Genomic DNA, 19,564 nt, shown 5'->3' on the forward strand with positions numbered 1-19,564 from the left:
TTGATGACCACAGCCCCACAGCTAACCACGGAAGTAAGTGCCTGGTCATTATTTAATACAGTGTTGTTGTTTCGTCTCGTTATTGCCGAATGTCAGTGTGTATCTGTATATATACTTAGTCCAGGATGCATTAGAAACCTGAATACTTTGTGGACAAACATGGTAGCCTACAGGTTTCATTTTTATCCCACACATTATGCTACGTTAACATGACCTAGCTTAAGATGACTGACACGTCGTTGCCAAAGGGGAACAGACTAGCACTCTGCAGTAACATTAAGTGCACATTTCTCACTTTTTAAAACTGTGCCCTGAAATTCAGTCGTTTTGTTCACTGTGTTTTGCAGGGGGGGTGTTGTCATTTGGGGAAGAACCTGCAGGCAGCACTCTACTCCACCTCTCTCTCCATCAGCTGACTGAGTCACAATGGCTCACAGTGTCAGGAGGGACTCCCCTGAGCTCCCTGATTTCTCCTTGCTCAAGAGACTGGTCAGGGACCAGCTCATTTACCTGCTAGAACAGGTGCGCACTACGTTACCACCTCACATACCTATAGCTGTCACGGGCTGTGTCTCATGAAATACCACCAGGGGTAATCTGCTTCTTCACACAAGAGTAAGAAACATCTAGAGAGCACAGATCCTCGGTGGGAACAACATTGTTCCAAATGTGTCTTCATCATCAAGGACAACATTGTCAACCTGTATGAGGACAAAATTGGCAACCAGTATAACGTACCAAAGGCACCAAATAGTACCCCTAGATGTCCCTTTTGATTTTGGAAAGAGTTAGCAGTGCCTGGGGTTTTTCTGTTACTATCAGAGGGTAGTAGCCTACTCTACATTTCTATATACCATTGTACACCATACCATATGTACACACACACACACACACACACACACACATAATTTGTTCTAAATTGCAGTATAATACAGGAAGAATACAATAAAATGTCAACAGAATCTGATCGGCCCATAAAACCATTGATCTGGTTCAGTTTATATAACTTTTAGGGTTCAGAAGTCTTGTGACTAGGGGGATAGAAACTGTTGCTGAGCCTGCAGAGAGAGACCCGATGGATGATGATGGCAGTGTGAACAGTCCATTTCTGATGTGATTTGTGACTATGGTCTTTGGTGAGCCTTTGGGCCTTCACCCTGCCTACTCCTCTGCAGGTAGAGGCTGGCAGCTCGGTCCTAATCATTACATGTGCTGCGGTTGACCATCCTCAGAGTCAGTAGACTAGAGCCTTGTGTTTGTATTTTAAATATCTTCCATCCTCATTATGTTTGTTTCTTAGCTACCTGGAAGGAAGGACCTGTTCATTGATGCAGACTTGATGAGCCCCCTAGATCGCATTGCAAATGTTACAACACTAAAGGTGAACCTTAATAACTGCAATTTTGCCACCTACTGTAAGCTAGAGATGAGCCACGCTGCATTTAAAATAATTTTTTATTTTGTTGCAGCAACATGAAGTTGACAAACTCTATAAAGTGGAACATAAACCTATTGTCAGCAACTCTGATCAGTAAGTGATATGTTCCCAACATAGCTCAATATATTAGTCTCATTCTTGCCGTGATTGTTAATGCTGTATTTTGTTTACATAGGCTTTGTTTCCTGATTCGCCCAAGAATACAAACTGTGAAGTGGATATGTGGTGAGTACAGTGGAACCCATTTTCAACACAAAGCTGATTATCCACAGTTTGTCACTATTTGTCTGTTAAATTATTTAAATTCAATTTGTTTATTTTGTGGCATTCTCTCTTTTCCAGATATTGTTAATGCAGACAAGTCGGCTGGACGATCCAGAAGATACAAGATCATATTTAGCCCTCAGAAGGTACATAAAGTAGTGACACCCCTGGTGTTTCTTACTGGTGCTCTTTTACGTTGTTTTTTATACCGCCAGGCTTCACTTTGTCACCAGCACTTACAATACAGCTGGTAGCAACATTGCAGTCAGTGAAATTCTTGTACTTTGCCCTAAACACTGTGGATAAAATACATTAAGATTCAGTAAAGTCAGAGGCACAAATACCATTTGTGTGTGTGTGTGTGTGTGTGTGTGTGTGTGTGTGTGTGTGTGTGTGTGTGTGTGCGTGTGTGCGTGCGTGCGAATGAATATTTTATTTCCGTGTCTGGACAACATTTGACCCATCCCATATGGGATTATCAGACACATCAAATACATACTGTACATGTAACCAAAAACAGACATTCCAGTGCAAATTCCACCAGCAGCTAAATACAAAGAATACAGTATCTCACAGAAGTGAGTATCTTACAGAAGAGAGTGCACCCCTCCCGTCTCTGCAAACACTCAAACGTCTACAGAGATGAGAGGGGTGCACCCACCCCTGCGATACACTACATCTCCATATGGCCTGCACATGGCACAAAAGTCAACATTTAAATTCATCTATTCATCTGTGTGTGTGTGTGTGTGTGTGTGTGTGTGTGTGTGTGTGTGTGTGTGTGTGTGTGTGTGTGTGTGTGTGTGTGTGTGTGTGTGAGAGTGCGTGCGTGCGTGCCGTGCGTGCGTGTTGGGAAATTAGTCAGATGCTTACATTTTTACCTTGTTCTCTTATTCAACTCAAATCCAGTTCTATACGTGTGATGCAGTGTTGGAGGAGCAAGGGATCTTTGGTGGTAGGTGATCTTGGAACTTGATTTAGAGTAGATGCATGGTGGCTGTGCTTTTCAATATAAACGCTCATCTTGTCTGTCCTTGTTTTGGGTAGATGTGACCACTGATGAGTGGGCCTTCTATCTCCTGCCACTGGATGATGACATCATCAGTCTGGAGCTCCCAGAATTCTTTCGTGACAACTTTCTGGTAATGTTGCTAGTGATGTGTTTTGTATCAAGCCTAAGCCCATACCTACCTCCCCCTTTCCATTGTAAATACTGTATCTCCTATTTCTCTTTATTACTATCATTTATTTTTTCCGTTATATATATTTTTTTATTTCTTTCCCCCTTTTGTTACTGACAATTCCCTATATGCAAAGTGTTCTATCCGTCTGTCTTTCAATGTTATATGAGATACATAAAGGGGTTCTGGTTCCTGTCTCAATAAGCTGAAAAGCTTACTAGGATCTCCTTTTAGTTGACCTTGTAGTTGTACCAGTGATTTGTACTGTCATGAAACTGTACCTTTCCTATGCAAACTTCTAATAAATTCTTCAATCAATCAACCAATCAATCAATCAATCAATCAATCAATCAATCACAAGTCTAACAGCAAGGAAGAGTTTCCTCCTCTCAGGAATCACAGGGTGTTTGCTCTACTGATTAAATTAGAAATTCTTGATCCAAAATTAGCCAGCATTTAATAAAAATCGCAGACTCGCTGTCAGGCATTTAAGCCAATATGGTACACGCCCTAACCACTCAGCAATCGGGTTGCCCCCCCAACAACACTGCTTTAACAGCTAGTTTCAGTCACTTAATGCATAGACTGTGTAACTGCTTTTCATCTGGCTCTGGTGTCTGTTTTGCATGTAATCCCATCACTCTGTCCTCAACTTTCCTGTCTGTACTGCCATGTGAAAATCAGAATGAGACACAGTTCTGACCTCTGTTATTAACAAAGTCAATTTAATTTATTTACGCTTTTGAATCATAAATATGCATCAGTGGTATGACAGCGATAATACACAATATTGGCACTGGTGTGCTGATATACAGTACAGAATACCAGTAGCAATATCTTACAGCACTCTGTAGCATTCCCTCTGGTGTGTTATTGCTTAAATTAGTGGGTTTCAATCATTTGGTGCCTAAAGCATACAAATGTGCAAGTCTAAAGCTCACAACGCGTCACAATGTTATGAGTTTGTTGATCATCTGCTATTTCAGCTATTTTTGAAAATGTGTGAAAAATGTTTAAATGTATATTTTTAGGGTATAGTATTTGTCTATGACTCTGTATTGGGAAATGAGTGCGTGCATAGTTTTGTACATTTCCACCCAAGGCACACCATTTGGGAACCACTGACTTAATGACCAGAAAATACATTTGTAAAAAGAACAGCTCGTGTAAGTGACCTGATTCAAAGCTAGCACACATAACCATGTGTTTTCCTAGGATGGGGACCAGCGCTGGGTGAGGACAGCAGGCAGTGCTCTACATCTCCTACACTCCCTTTATGGCCCCTTCTCTAAGGTGTATGGGATTGGACGATGTTCAAAGGTAGGATCAGAAACAATGACGAGCGAAGGGTCTCACTCATCGAAAATTAATCTAACATGGTTGACGTGTGGGTTTGTATAGGACGGGGCTTGTCTGATCAAATGAATATCAAACCTCTAGTCTAAATATTGAATCAAGCAACATAGAAACTGTCTAGGGTGCACACAAAAGCCTGAGTAGTAGACATTTAGCTGTCATTAATACTCTTTCTCCAGATGGCATATGAATCATGGAGAGAGCAGGTAGAAGAAGGCGAACAAAAAGCCTGTCAAGCTGAAATTGGAAAGGTCTTTCTCATTGACAGAGGTACTGTATAAAGCTGTTGTATGCTTTGTTTTTGCAGACACTCCTTTAGTTTATTTCCTCCATAACCGTTTCTCCTTGACTTTGTAGATGTGGACCTTGTTACCCCTCTGTGCTCACAAGTGGTCTATGAAGGACTAGTGGACGACATATTTAGAATCAAATGTGGTAAGTATTTCGTGTGTGTGTGTGTGTGTGTGTGTGTGTGTGTGTGTGTGTGTGTGTGTGTGTGTGTGTGTGTGTGTGTGTGTGTGTGTGTGTGTGTGTGTGTGTGTGTGTGTGTGTGTGTGTGTGTGTGTGTGGAGAAAAACAGAAAGCTTGGTTCTCCTGGACAAGAAAAGGATGGATGACCTTGATAATAATAATAATTGGTGTGCAGGTTGCGTGGAGTTTGGACCTGATGTTACATCTTCAGACAAAAGCATAAAAGTGATGCTGAACTCTCAAGACAAGGTAGTTTAGACGGTATCACCGGCCAGCCGTTCATCAAGTTTCTTCATCTAGGCTTTGATTTTACGTGAATTCCTGCTCTGAACCATGATATCTCTTTTTAGGTGTTCAATGAAATCAGAAATGAGCATTTCTCCAATGTCTTTGGATTTCTCAGTCAAAAAGCGAAGAATCTCCAGACTGCTTATGATGTGAGTGTGGGAGCATACATACTGTACATCTTAACATAATCTTGCATATTAGCCAGGCCTCCATCTTGTAAAGCTAGTGAAATGATAACGATTTGTATGAATGAACCTAGCTTGGCTGTTTCACATATTTAATTGTAATTTTATTAATGTAAGTCAATGGGACTTGGATCAGGCTGGATCATAAATGACTGAGCATCACAGGCTGACCGTTCCCATGTGAATCTCTATCCAATATTGTTCTTTTTCTACAGAAACGCCGTGGGATGGACATTAAACAGATGAAGACCTTTGTTTCAGATGAACTGAAAGGGTTGAAACAAGAACATCGGCTCCTCAGTTTGCGTAGGTCTTATATTCTTATTGGTTGTTTTTTTTTATTGTGCCAGTATTGATGAATCACCAAAAGTCACATTATTTTTCAGATATTGGTGCCAGTGAATCAATGATGAAGAAGAAAACAAAGCAGGACTTTCAGGAACTGTTGAAGACAGAACACGGTAAGATTGCCTTATTAAATGCAACACCATATTGTTATGTTGTAGAACCTTCTTTTTTGGAGCCGCAGGCCGAGTTTCTATTGCTGCTCTATTACACGTCTTTCCTGTCTATTGTTGTACACAACAGTATTTTGATTTACAGAGGTTTAGCAACATAGTCAGTAGTCACTGAAACTGTGAACAATGAACCAGTTTCATCCTATATTAAAATTGGCTACTGGGAGAACCAGCCGGCCGGGGTTATGCAGGGTTATTTGTGTATAATGGACGTAACACACAAATCACTTGTGAGTTTCAGTTTTTGTTATTACATGATTAGTTCTACAAATCCTGTATTCTTCTACAACTACAGCCTTACTAGAAGGATTTGAAATCCGTGAATGCATTAACGCCATAGAAGAGCACATCAATAGACAGGTAAGTTAATGCTATTCATAAAACACACATGCATGATACTATACAGGTACAAATCTGTGACAATGTGCCTTAACATTCTAATGTTGTCATTAATTTATTGTTTCCCTTGTCAAGGTTTCAAATGTAGAAAGTCTAAGACTCCTTTGTCTCCTGTCTCTCACGGAAAATGGTGAGTGTTTTAAATCTAAGTATTTCATATCAGAGTAAAACAAATCCGGCCTCATACAATGATAACAACTTTGCGTTTATCTAACAGGGCTCCTGCCAAAAGATTACCGATCATTAAAAGCGCAATATCTACAGGTGAGCCTTAATGCATATCTTAAAAGGAATGCTCTGTCAATTTGTGACATAAACTGTGTTCAGTGTGTTGATCGTTGAACATTATGGTGTTTTGCTGTCTGATCATACAATCTCAGATTAGCTTTTTTTATGCTTCCGTGATACAGATAAGGTTGGCTGAAATATATGAAATGTAGTGATTACTGCTACCGAATAAAGATATTGGGCGCTAAGGATGTAAAAGTGTATTTCTATAATAAGCCTGTGGTGTTGATGTCACAAGTTTAGTCTGTTCTGTCTGGTTTGTTTGGCCCTATCAGAGCTACGGAGTGGAACATCTTCTCACATTTGACAACCTGAAGCAGTTAGGATTGCTGGTGGAGCAACAGCCAGGGGAGACACAGACTCTTATGGAGAGCAAAGTGGGCAAAATGGTCAATGACAGGACTGGAGGTGAAACAGCTTGTTTTTATTATGCTGACCAACTTCCTTTCTTCTCCTCTACTTCCATAGTCTCGCGTAGCCAGACAACTATTCCACAATCTCTGAATGCTATATAGAGTCTGGAACGGCAGCTCCCGAACGGCGAGTATCGGAAGTAGCCAGTGCTGCACGGAACTGTAGTCCCATTGGAAACATAACAGAAACACAATAGCTCAGACTAAGTAATTCGAGCGGCCTATTCTTGTTATGGGTGTATAGTTTAAGAAAACGTTTGAAAACATCATGGAGGTAACACCAATAACACCAGAGAAAGACGAAATAACCCCCCCAGAAATATTGAAAGGAGACATAATGCTTCCAGTAGGACATGTTATTTACTGCACCAAGGGAGCGGTTGCGTCACATCCGCTTTATCTCGCACTCATCGTTTCTATTTCCCTTTGCCAGACTGTATGCTGGGAGCATTTGCCAAAATCGCGGAGGCAACAGTCTGGCCTCGCGAGACTACTACTTCCATAACACCAATCTGAATAGATTAGATGTTTTATAACGATTCACAAAATGCAGGTTATATTCCTGACCCCCAACTTTTTCTTTTTTCCTTTAGGAAAGTTGACTGATGCCTTCTCTTCTTTGGCAAAGAAGAGTAATTTCAGAGCATTGAGTAGAAGACTCAACCTGGTAAGCAATCCTTGAACATTGCTATTTTTTTTAAAAACCATAGATATTTCACCTAACTTGTGTTCAGCGGTGGAAAGTTGCACATTCTCATTCAAAATCACTTTACCATGAATGCCACTCTAATGGATTGTAAGGAAAACCAATCAGCGTGGAGCTGATTGGGAGGGGAATAACAGTATTGTAACATCATATTTAAGATGGTAATTACTGTAGCCAGATTTGTGCATTTATAGATATTTATGGACAACCGCCCACTTCCCTCTCTGCACATCACCCTCTGGACCTCAGTTACACCTAGCCTAGTAAACGACCAACTTCCGTAATCCAGTAAATGAAATGGTTTCCGGAAGAGGGCGGGTACGAGGCTAAGTTACACCAAGTTTGAAGTCAATCGGTCGAACAGTTCTCGAGATATGCAGGGGACAGACAGACATCAATTCCATTGTGTTTATGGATGGATGCTGTCGTCACTTTTCATACAGGTGCCAAAGTCAGATGAGGAATATGATCTCCGTGTCCCAAGAGACATGGCCTACATCTTTAGCGGTGCCTATATCCCTCTAAGCTGTAAACTCGTCGAACAGGTGGGTAATAAGACATGAATGCAACAGAAATTAAACACACAGACCCCAATTACATTGTTCATTAAGAAGGGGACACAAGTTGAAAAATGAAATATGGAAGATAATTGGTGCCATTGCAAATCTAGTGTTTCTTCTGTGTTGTGTCTGATCTATACTGTAGGTGCTGGAGCGAGATGGTTGGACAGGACTTGAAGAAGTCACCAGGATGCTCAATGGGCATGAGTTTGCAGTCACAGGTTCGACAATAACGCTCACTATAATGAAGTCAAATTTAATTTTGTTTTGATGATGAGTGTTGAAGATTCTGTGATGCACCTTTTCCCCCCATCAGGCAGCAATGGAGCTAAGAATGATTCACAACGAATCATCCTGGTCATGTTTCTTGGTGGCTGCACCTTCTCTGAGATTTCAGCATTACGTTTCCTTGGAAGAGAGAAAGGTACAAATGTAACTCAAGATTGTTGGCGGTAACACTTATGATTAGATTAAACATTTAGATTAAGGGATACTAATTGTAATGAGACATTTTTATACAAAGGTCAAGGTGGGAACTTCTGGGAAGTAACTGTACTTTACTTGTTCTTCCTGTGAGCAACTAGTTGTATTGTTTTCTCTATCTTCTAGCACTTTTAATCACTCTTATTTTTCTCTCTAGGTTATAAATTCATTGTGGTAACCACTGCAATCACAAACAGTGCAAGACTTTTAGACGCAATGTTGGACAACCACGTGTAGTCCCGTTCTTTCCATCTCAACTGTTCAGGACACTCTCATGTATGGACAAAGTTTTGCAAGACATCTGCACTTCTCCAGTTCTGAAACATTCCTGCTGCCACACTTTGTCAAGTGGCCTCAGGCATTTAGTTATAAAATGCAATTTTTTTCTTCTCTTGATGAGAGCATATACATGTGTACAACAGTGCTTCATAAAGTATATGATGTACAAACAAAATGAATAAATGTTTTAAATAAATGTTTTAGCATGTTTCTGTTTTTTTTTCTTCTGTACTTAGTCTGTAGTCAAAAACTTGGACTATTGACTTGTGAGAGAAAATCATATTATCCCGTGGATAACATTAGGCTGTCATAAGACCCTGATGAAGAAACTACACATTTTGCCATGGTTGTTGTCTGCACTCTGCAGTCTCTGCACTAAAGATAAAGATATGAACCAAACAGCGCTTTCTCCTTCAAGTGTCAGACTATATTAGATCAGAACCATAGACTGTAAGGTCAGAACATTAATTTTGTTTATGAATGATAAAACCGAAGGGCGTGCACAGGCGAGGCGTCCAGTGCACACAGTGCTCGCTTTTGTGAGTGGAGGATTATCGGGAGGGGAGGGGCGCTGGGGTTTCTGTTCAGCACAGGCGGAAACTCCCAACGGTCAACGCCCATCTCAGTCTTCTCGCACACAGAAAACCAGCCAATCAACGTTGACGCTGATGAAACCAGCCAATCTACGGCCTACGCACGTTTGAGTCTGTGCACGTAAGCCAATCGGATAAAAGTCTGGTTCAGAGTGCGTATTTTGAAATGTGTTTCTTGCCTTGCCTGGTTTGGATTGGAAACGGACGGAGAGAGAAGAAGCTGTTGAAAGCCACCAGTGTTGTTATTGAGATAGTTGTACGGTTATACATCTAAATCTGAGGAATACTGGGACTCCATCATGAGGAAGAGGTAATATAACGCAATTAGTTTGCCGTGCGTTGTTTTCGGCTCAGTTATTTAAAAAGTAGCGTGGGATTTTAAATTAGATGTAATATTAAACCGCGTCTGGGAGTTGGCTAACCGCCGTTAGGTAGCAGTTAGCTACTACTTTTAGCATTTATTATAGCATCTGTGTTGCTTGCGACAAGGCCTGTGTCTTAATGCTCTGTCCTTGACTATTTCTAGTGAGGTGGTCGCAGCAGAGTCTGTGGCCTGCATGAATAAAGCCCTGTATAAACTGAGGGACATATGGGAGGAAATAGGAATCCCAGAGGACCAGAGACTGGAGAGGACAAATACAGTAAAAAAGCACGTTCAGGTGAGAGACATCCCCACACTACTTACTACATTAAACACACTGCCTGCGTATTTATTTAAAGTCTTGAGTGTACAAAATAAATGTAACCAAATGGATCCAGGTCCAATTTGTACACTCTAAAAGTTACAGGTGGATAAATGAACGCTGGAGGTTTTACTGTGGTAAAGTTGCAAGTTGTTTGTTTTACATGATGGGTGCTGTTTATTTCAGACAAGACAGGAAAGGGCTTTGCAAAGTTGATTTAAAGACTCACTCTACAAAAAGCAACAGTTAGAGGCTTGTGACTGTACACCATGAAAACACCCTTTTGTGTGTCCTGAGTGAACTTGGTTGTTTCAGTGGGTGCTGAAAACCTAATTTTGGTAAAAAGAAAGAAAAGAAAAAATGAAAACATGCTTTAGATTTAGTGAAAAACCACCAGGGCTTTCATGGCTTTTAGCCTAGTGTCTTTAAGCATGACATAAGATACAGCTACTAGTACTGACACAACTCCAAATGTAAAGGCTGAAGTACTTATTTTTTTTATATACCTTCTCTAGACTCAAATTGGTTCTCCCCTACTGATTGATTATAATTTCTATTCCATTATCATTTCTATTCCAAACAGGATTTACTGGACGACATGATTACCGAAGAAGAGGCCCTGAAGAAGAGACTCTTTGACAGTATCGAAAAATGCCGGCATGTGTTGTCCAAACTCTGTATGGAACTTGAGTTACCTATGGTTGAAGTAAGCAAGACTTTTCTTCTTTTTTTGGCACTTCTATTTTCATATGACAGTGAAACAGATTTAACATATTTTTAAATGGAAGACACAAAAATGGATTTTATACTCCGGACCCACAAAGATTCAGATCCCCGACCCAAACATGGGTTTGGGAAACCAGTGACGGGCCCTATGGCACTTTTACCCTATGGCATAGGCCAGGGCAACATCCAGAAAAGTGCATCAAGTCGGATTCTAACCAGGGTCAGCTGTTGGAAGGACATTGTGGTATGTGCTCCAGCAGGACTAGAATAACCTGTTGTTGATAGACGCTGGTTTCTGTAAGCAGATGCTTAATTCCATCTCAGGTTTCAGCCACTCTATTCTTAAAATAGCATATGCAGCTCTGGGTTACTCATGAAATATATTTTCTGGCTAAATGGTTATTTTTGTGTCTAGTATTCCTAAATTGTATTATAAACGGCTACCAGCACCGTCAAACAAGAATATTTCAAAGTATAATTTGTCAGGATTCCTTGTTCCCTGTTGTCTCTTTTACCTTACACACCATGGTTACATTTGGTAATATGTAAGTTATTTGTGTTGTTTAGAACACACACCTGACTTGAGCATTAGTTAAATAAAATATTTAAATTGCTGTGCATATGTATGTGACTTGGTTATGGTCTGACCGAAAGTACATTTTGTCAGGAGATGTAGTAGTCAGCCCTTGGGTGTTTTTAATATTTTCTAATGTGGCCCCCTTTGAAAAAGGTTTGGATACCCCTGGCCTACATCACTGGCTGATTGCAAATACCATCTTTAACTAGAAATACTGTTCCTTCGAAACAGTGTGGGCTCGATTCCAACCCAACAAATAGGATACTTTAAGGTACTGTAAGGTACAGTACCTTACAGTATTGTACTGTACCTTACTATACTGTACTGCACCGTACTGTACTGTACTGTACTGTACTGTAACTTACTGTACTTTACTGTACTCTACTGTACTGTACTTTACTGTATTCTACTGTAACTTACTGTACTCTACTGTACCGTACTGTACTGTACTCTACTGTACCTTACTGTACTGTACTGTACCTTACTGTACTATACTATACTGTACTCTACTGTACCGTACTGTACCTTACTGTACTGTACTCTACTGTACCTTACTATACTGTACTTTACTGTACTCTACTGTACTCCACTGTACCTTACTGTACTTTATTCTACTTTACTGTACTTTACTGTACTCTACTGTACCTTACTGTACTGTATTGTACTTTACTGTACCTTACTGTACTGTACTCTACTGTACCTTTCTGTACTGTACCTTTCTGTACCTTACTGTACTTTACTGTACTCTACTGAACCTTACTGTACTTTTACTTTACTCTACTGAACCTTACTGTACTGTACATATTCTATGTGTTCTAGATCTACATTTTTGATTCTGTGTTTGGGAACCAGCAACTGTCAAATGGACTCCAACTGTAGTGGAGTATATTGAGTGCATATACTGTAGGCTAACAATCCCAGATCACATATGTCCTCCACTATGTCTATAACCAAGGCGTTCTTCTATGTGGCCACTCCAGACTGAGGAGTGGAGCATGGCTTTTATTGTGTTTGTGGATCTGACTTGGAAATGCATTGGTTTTGATATCTCCCTGACAACCAACAACAACCACTAATATGGCTGACTGTCCCTGCGGGCTCTAGGATATATGGCTATGGGATTTACATCCCATCGCCCGGACTTGATTCTTGATCACAGCTGTGTAATCAGTAGAGTGGAGAGGGACATTTATTTATAGTTTTAACTATAACTATAGTTTTATACATCACACAGCTTAGACATTTGGATCAAATCAGAGAGCAGACCTGTGTGAACGCAATGATATAGATAGCATATCTGAAGTGTGAACACTGCAGCCACAGCGCCTTAACATAAACATGGGTCTATTATCCTTCTCTCCACTCTGTCCCCACTCACTAAACCCATTGGAAATGCATTGGGTGCTTAAAGTTAAACATTTTTATTTTTTTATATTTATACTACAAAACATTTCAAAACCAAAAATACAAGCACACTTGTCCTCAGTAAGCTGAACACATAAAAATTTGAATGGTGTTGAAAGGTGTAAGCGTTTAAGAGATGAAGCGCGCCAAAATATTGAGGAGATACTGACTAGTATATAAATAATGAAGATAACATACGTGCACAATTATACCGTTGGTGTGAGTTTTTGTTAATTTCTATCTATCTCTACAGAACCAGGAGGGGATGACAATTCTCCAGAAAGAGAGGGACCTCCGTACGAGGGCGGAGGTGCTGGTGAAGGAGCGGAATCAGAGGTTGCAGCAGCTGAAAGCCTTGCTAGAGGCGGACCATGAGCTGTGTGACATCCTGTGTTCAGAGCCATACAGCATCGACAAGGCCTCTGTTCCCTCTCTGGAGCAACTTGAAGCCTTTCGTGAACACATCGCAAGCCAGACAGCAGAGAAGGTGAGAGTTGGCCTGAATTTGCCATGTTGAGAGAAAGTGTTCGGCAAGTGACGCATTATGACAGCATAAATTGAGCTTTATAATTTAAGTAAGAAAAGGACCATATTGGTGGTGTTGTGTACATGGCCCATTGACTTGTCAAGGAAGCAGTGTGATAATGACTGTTTACCTGATTGGCTGGAAGGAGGTGAATTTTCCTAAATGTGTGAAGAAAGAAAATGTTTGAATATTTAACCCTTTGCAATTAATGTTAAAAGTTTCACATTTCGAATTGTAATGCAGAAGAAAAGAAACTGAACTCTTCGTGACTGAATTTGTTGTGGTGGATCTGAAAATACTATAATTAAGACAACAAAAAAGAAGCATGTTTTTCTTCATATCCAGATGTTGGTTGTTAGGCATGTTTGATTACACAGCAACATGCTTTTTGTTTGTTCAGGAACGAAGGCATGAAGAGTTTGGAGATCTCAGGAATCAGGTCATCCTGCTAATGGGGGACTTGGACCATCTTCCCGAGACGACGTTTGAGAAGGACGTTGTTGGCGAGGACGAGGATGCCATCTGCCTGTCCAGAGAAAACATCAGATCACTCAAACTACTGATTTGTCAGGTGTGATATTTTGAAACCCATGAAACGGAACAATGGTGTCGCCTCCATTTGCAAACTGTTTTTATGAAAGGTGTGACAAATTGGAGCAATGTCCCTTAACGATGGACGTTGTGTTGAGGGATTAAATAATTCTGACGCTATGTGTAGCGTGCTAACTGAAGCTGGTGTTTCCTGTGACAATACTGCAGCTAGAAGGACGGAAGGCAGAGAACGAAGCTTTGTGTGAGGCTCACAGAGAGAGGATCCAGAGACTGTGGGACAGACTGCAGGTTCCCCAGGAGGAGAGGCAGGCCTTCTCGGAGCACATGGTCACATCCAAGAGGAAGAACCTAGAGGCGGTAAGTAAAAACCCTTTTAGTACAAGCAAGGGTAAGATTACCTGAGTCCAAGAGCAGGGGTTGACACTAAGGTCTCAGAGGCACTTGCCCGTCGGGCAAGTACAGATCATGTTCTACTTGCCCAAAGGTTATGCCCACTTGCCCGAAAAGTAAATTGTCCATTATAGAATACCGGTAGGTACGATTTTAATTACCGTTCAATTTAACACTTATTTCTTTACTTTCTGGGGCTGGGCGATAAAAGGTTCATATTGTACCTCAATACTTACAAATCCAAATACCAAATACGTACATAGCTATGATCGAATATGTCTATGGTTTCACACTTGTTATTTTATATTTTTAATAGTGCTGTCCAACGATTAAATATTTTAATCGCGATTAATCGCATGATTTAGCTAGTTAATCGCGCGATTAATCGCAAATAAGTTATCAGCTTTTATCAGTTCACAATGTTACTTAGAGGGATATCTTTCAAGTCTTTCGTGGCCCAATTAACTTGGGAGTGGAAAAATATGCTGGCTTTATGCGAAAGTATCTTAATCTTTTATTCAAAATCAATTAAAAACCCAAATAAATCATAATGGTATTGCATTAAACGGACTGCAGCTGATGGGTATAAGGATCTGCACATTAAGCTAATCACCTGGAGACCTCCCCAAATAATAGTTGAGATAATAATGTTGAGAAACAGTGTCTAAAGGCCAAATGGCTATAATATATAAATATGCGATTAATTGCGATTAAAATAATTAATCGCGATTAACATAACGGTGAGTTAATCGCGATTAATTTAGTTAACTCGAACAGCACTAATTTTTAAGTGTAGCAACAGTAAAAACGGCACATTATAGGTAAATAGTGCTCTTATTTTACATTCCGCAGACCAGAAGACAGAGCATGCTGGCCACGTTCAGGTGTTTAGACAGATATCTCTTGTTGTGTTTAGACGGTTGCGTCCCCTCTCAAATGAGCACTTGCCCTGTCGGGTAACCTGAAAGCAAACTTCACCTGCCCCCAGGTTTTATCTACCTGCCGGGGGCAGGTGGGCAAGCCTTAGTGTCAATGCCTGCAAGAGGCTCAGTCAGAATTCTTTTCAGCACTCACGCTAGATGGAGAAAAAAACACATTAAAAACTTGTTTCATATTCTATTTGTGTTCAGAAGACTAGACATGATTTCAGTGCTGACTGGATTCCATAAAGGCCTGCATGTCTTTCTCTTGGCTTGTACATTTTAATACTGCTGCTCAATTTACGATTTATTCAACTGTTTGTTTGGCTGTATGTACAACAGCAGGAATATAGATTTAGAATGATAATGCCAAAGTGCAGTTGAAGTATTGTTTAGGAAGCTATGTGAAGAATACCCATTCAGGCCGGGTACACATTTTAGTGTATGGGAGGGGCTTACAGTACATGTACAGTATGTATCAACATATTTGTTTTTGTAGGCTATTTTCTGATTTGGGCCTAACTATAGGTTAGGCCTAAAGGGTTTAAAATGACAAAACGTCATTCGTAAAATTTCTCATTTAATTTTGCTTTAATCTCTGTGCAATCCAAATTTTATTTCCAAGTCTGAAATCTACAAAAGTATTTGATTACTAATGTGCATACAGCCAGATGGCATTGGCATCTTCTGCTCGTTGCCCATTTTTTGTCAATTTTTCTTTTCAGTTACAAACTGAGGTTGAGCGTCTGGAGGAACTCAAACTACTAAACATCCGTAGTGTTACAGACGCAATACGCTCTGAGGTAGCCATATTGTGGGAAAAGTGCTTCTTTAGCACCGAGCAGCGGCAGGCCTTCATACCATATTTTAGCGGTGAGTGTGATCCTTGACTTTTGATTCATACTTTCATAAATCACAACACAAGGTACTAAAGCACCTGCTCTGTATTATTTATTTCAGAGGACTTTACGGAGGAGCTACTGGGAATGCATGATGCTGAGCTCCAACGTCTAAAACGGCACTATGAAGACCACAAAGGGCTGTTTGAAGGTGTTCACCAGTGGCAGGACAACTGGAGACTCTTCCTGGAGCTGGAGGTGTGTATTCTTAATAGTTGTGGATGGGGGGGGATAGAGATGGAGTGAAACTACAGGACCCCATCCAAAGTTGCAACAGGATATACGTAAACCTGGGCCTGTCAAGTGTCAACGCAAATTATGGAAGGCAGGCACATGCACGATGTGTTCTTGCCTACCTCTATGCATTGCGAGTAGTCCTCTAGTATAATAGCCTCGGAAACCCAGGCTTCTTTTGGCGATAGGAAGAAAAAGAAGCCTGGGCGATCGTGTTATGATCACTGTTGGAGGAAGTGTAGAATTTTCCTAACCAATCAGAGTGCAAAGAGCGTTGCACCGAATGTGTTGACGTCATGACGCAGCAGCGTTCTCTGCGCTGAGCAGAGGAGCAGAGGGGGGTGGGGGGAGGAGAAGACATGCTATTGGCCAGAGACTCCCTGCCCATCTGCCTACACAAACTGGTCCACGTTAGGTTAGAGTGCTAGTATAATAACCTGGGATATAGTTACAAACTGCTTAAACAGACAAGTGAAAGATATACATGGTGTGGGGGTAGCATTAGTTTCTCACCTGTTTGACGTTGTTCAGCAAAGAATAAAAGAAGTCATGGTCTACTGTGTCAGCTGACATCTAGCGTATCTAGTTGCATTATGCACTCGCTGATTCAGTCGAAGGAGGAGAACTCTTAATGCTGTGGCCCAGAGCTTGACAAGCCTATGTATTTAATAGGCCGTCATGCTCACATTCAAGTCAAGATGCTATATCAAGAGCTGGTGTAATACTGGAGTCATGTTTGTCCCTTTCAGAAAAAAGCCACTGATCCGGCGAGATTTAACAACCGAGGAGGGAATCTGCTCAAAGAGGAGAAACAGAGGACAGAATTGCATAAAAGCCTGCCCAAGGTGAGATCAGGTCACACGAATAACGGCAAAAACGAAGCTGTATATTGCAAAGAAATGCGCACACACAAACGAATGCCTGACAACAATACACAAATGTGGTCTTTATTTTTGCCATTTCTTTCAGCTTGAGAAAAAACTGAAAGCGGAGATCGATGCCTGGGAAAGCACGCAGGGGCGTGAATTCCTGGTGAACGGGCAGATGTTTCTCCAGTACGTGGCAGAACAGTGGGAGCTCTACCGCATAGAAAAAGAAAACGAGAAGCTGGAGCGGGTGAGAAAGATGTGATTCTTGCTTAAATCCCCATTTGTTGTATATTAACCTTTAAAAATGTGGTAACAGTCTCTCTCATGAATCCTGACAGCAACTTAAGAAAAACAAACAGACTGAGGTCGAGATGCTCTACGGAACCATGAAGCCAACGCCGACCAAAAGGAGACTGCTTGGCGGCACTACCCCCAATAAAACACGGAAGGTGAGGGAAAACTTCACTTATTTGTTATGGCTTAGTAGAAATGGCAAAAATCCTAGCCTCTTTACCCTTTCTTTTAATATATGCCTACCTGGATAATTGAAGTTAATTTTGGCTGTTTTCAATCACTAACCACCTTCCCTATCATCACAATCTTAACAGCTTAATGCTACCTCCAGCGTCACTAGTATCGCCTCTAACAGCACCACCATGCGTTCTGCCTTTGGGGTTGCTGTCTGTCGCTCACCTCCCTCTGCAAATAAGGTTGGTCTTCTTTATAATCCCCTGTCAATTCTGATGCGTGCACTGCTGATCTTTAATGTTTTTACAGGAGTAATGTGGACTTAAGCAAAGACTATTAAAAATAAAAGGTACTGGTATACCAAAGTCTATAAAAATGGTACCCAATGCCTCAATGCTAAAAGAAAGGTTGGGTTTGGGTTGGTAAGTCCCTCTGCAAGATACAGCGGGTGTACTTGTACATCATGGCCCTCATGGTACAGGAACGGGAGATGGGTTCCTATGGGCCATTGGGCCTTATGCTCCCAAGGCTACTTAATGTGGACTTTAAAGAATTGCTGACTTTCTGTCCAAAGCAGTTAGTAACTTTCCATCAGTAAGACCATTACAACCAAGAAATGCTGATTAATCAATAGTGGTCACCATACACTGGTCGCATTTTAATCTTCCTTGTCTCTTCTGATGTGCATTATCCAGAATCCATCAGTACGGACACCTGCCCGGGCTAAACCTCCACCACACCAAGGCCTACATGGAAGCAACAAGGAGAACATGGGCCAGGCCAGAGGAACTCCAATAAGCGGTGCGTTGATGACCCCTGCTAGTCCACAGTGTAACTTCAGCGTAACGTCTGTTGCCAGCACATATTCCGAATTCTTGGTAATTTTGTCTTCTATTTCCTTCAATTTACTGATCTTAAAGCTGCACTATGTAAATGTCCTATTCTACCCTGGATTTAAACCTGTGTCACCTATAAGTGCTGAACGTTTTACCACTGAGCTAAATGGCACTTAATTTGGCTCTCAAATTTATTTTGACCTTCAGGTCTAAATTTGTGTCAAACGGGATTGTGTAAGAAGGTATCAAATTAGACACAGATTACATTTTTATTTCAAATCTGTGCGAGAGTCTACCATACAGATTGGACAAAATAAAAATGTATTCACGAAACAAATTACATAATACAGCTTTAAGTCCTATGCAGGCAGCCACACAGGTTTTAGTGTTTTTTTTTTTTTTTGTGTTTTTGTTGATGATATAATTACCTGTATATAAGAGGCTAATGACATAAATTGGTTTATGTTTTAGGACTTGGTCAACATCAGTTCAGTCAAGGTGTGTGTTGTGTGATGCTCACTAACACCAGTTAATCCTGTTGCATGCTAATAATTCATTATTTAAAGTCACTCAAGATGAATGTGTTAGGTTTATTAGGCCAGGCTGTGTGCTGCTGTTTTTTTTTTCTTCCTTAATCCTTAAAGACTGACTAGTACTCCCTAACATGCACCTTCATTTGCTATTAGATGCATTCTCTGCATACTTACAGCAAGTTACAGGTTGATATGGTAGCTCCTGTTTGTTCTTTCAGTGACGTGACTTTTGTCTCTTCTTTTCACAGCGAGACTTTTCAAAGGCCGCTAGCACCAACAGCAAGCCAGCTGTCCTGAACTCCACCATTAGTGACCATTGATTCCGATTAGCGACCCAATCGAATCTATTTTTATGAAGGACTTTTAACAAAAGTAAGCCCAAGGTCATCTCCTTCTCTTGGTTCCTCAACGTGTTCACAACCTTAGTAATGGTGTGTTAATGCGTTTGAATTCACTACTACGATTGGTGTTATATTCATATAAATGAAGGAGATGAATAAATTGTACAAAGTGTTTGAATAATAC

The 19,564-nt window shown here is 40.8% G+C and overlaps 2 protein-coding genes across 2 annotated transcripts; both read left to right on the forward strand.

Moving 5' to 3' along the window:
* Positions 1–4: 4 nt before the first annotated feature.
* vps33b (VPS33B late endosome and lysosome associated) lies at positions 5–8,969 on the forward strand. Its single transcript, XM_080730777.1, has 24 exons — positions 5–33; positions 348–522; positions 1,301–1,381; positions 1,470–1,531; positions 1,614–1,663; positions 1,781–1,848; positions 2,612–2,657; positions 2,750–2,844; positions 4,099–4,203; positions 4,419–4,509; positions 4,597–4,674; positions 4,886–4,959; positions 5,061–5,147; positions 5,399–5,489; positions 5,570–5,644; positions 5,997–6,061; positions 6,176–6,230; positions 6,318–6,364; positions 6,664–6,796; positions 7,395–7,468; positions 7,951–8,052; positions 8,213–8,288; positions 8,384–8,491; positions 8,708–8,969. The coding sequence occupies exons 2-24, from the start codon at positions 427–429 to the stop codon at positions 8,785–8,787; spliced, it is 1,839 nt and encodes a 612-aa protein (XP_080586903.1). The 5' UTR covers positions 5–33; positions 348–426; the 3' UTR covers positions 8,788–8,969.
* prc1b (protein regulator of cytokinesis 1b) lies at positions 8,825–19,359 on the forward strand (the record flags this gene model as incomplete). The annotated part of the gene is made up of 14 exons (XM_080730060.1): positions 8,825–8,908; positions 9,677–9,732; positions 9,949–10,081; positions 10,689–10,811; positions 13,066–13,299; positions 13,739–13,909; positions 14,098–14,247; positions 15,926–16,073; positions 16,161–16,297; positions 17,083–17,178; positions 17,303–17,449; positions 17,541–17,651; positions 18,366–18,548; positions 19,288–19,359. The coding sequence occupies 14 exons, from the start codon at positions 8,825–8,827 to the stop codon at positions 19,357–19,359; spliced, it is 1,845 nt and encodes a 614-aa protein (XP_080586186.1).
* Between the last annotated feature and the right edge of the window lie 205 nt (positions 19,360–19,564).

The sequence above is a fragment of the Nannobrachium achirus genome (genome assembly GCF_963921795.1).
Source record: "Nannobrachium achirus genome assembly, chromosome: 7".
NCBI lineage: Eukaryota > Metazoa > Chordata > Actinopteri > Myctophiformes > Myctophidae > Nannobrachium > Nannobrachium achirus.

Coding starts and splice junctions, on each gene's coding strand:
- vps33b (XM_080730777.1), top strand. CDS start 427: ATGGCTCACAGTGTCAGGAGGGACTCCCCTGAGCTCCCTGATTTCTCC. Junction 1,849..2,611: donor TCATATTTAGCCCTCAGAAG/GTACATAAAGTA, acceptor ACTCAAATCCAG/TTCTATACGTGTGATGCAGT. Junction 5,645..5,996: donor ACTGTTGAAGACAGAACACG/GTAAGATTGCCT, acceptor CTACAACTACAG/CCTTACTAGAAGGATTTGAA.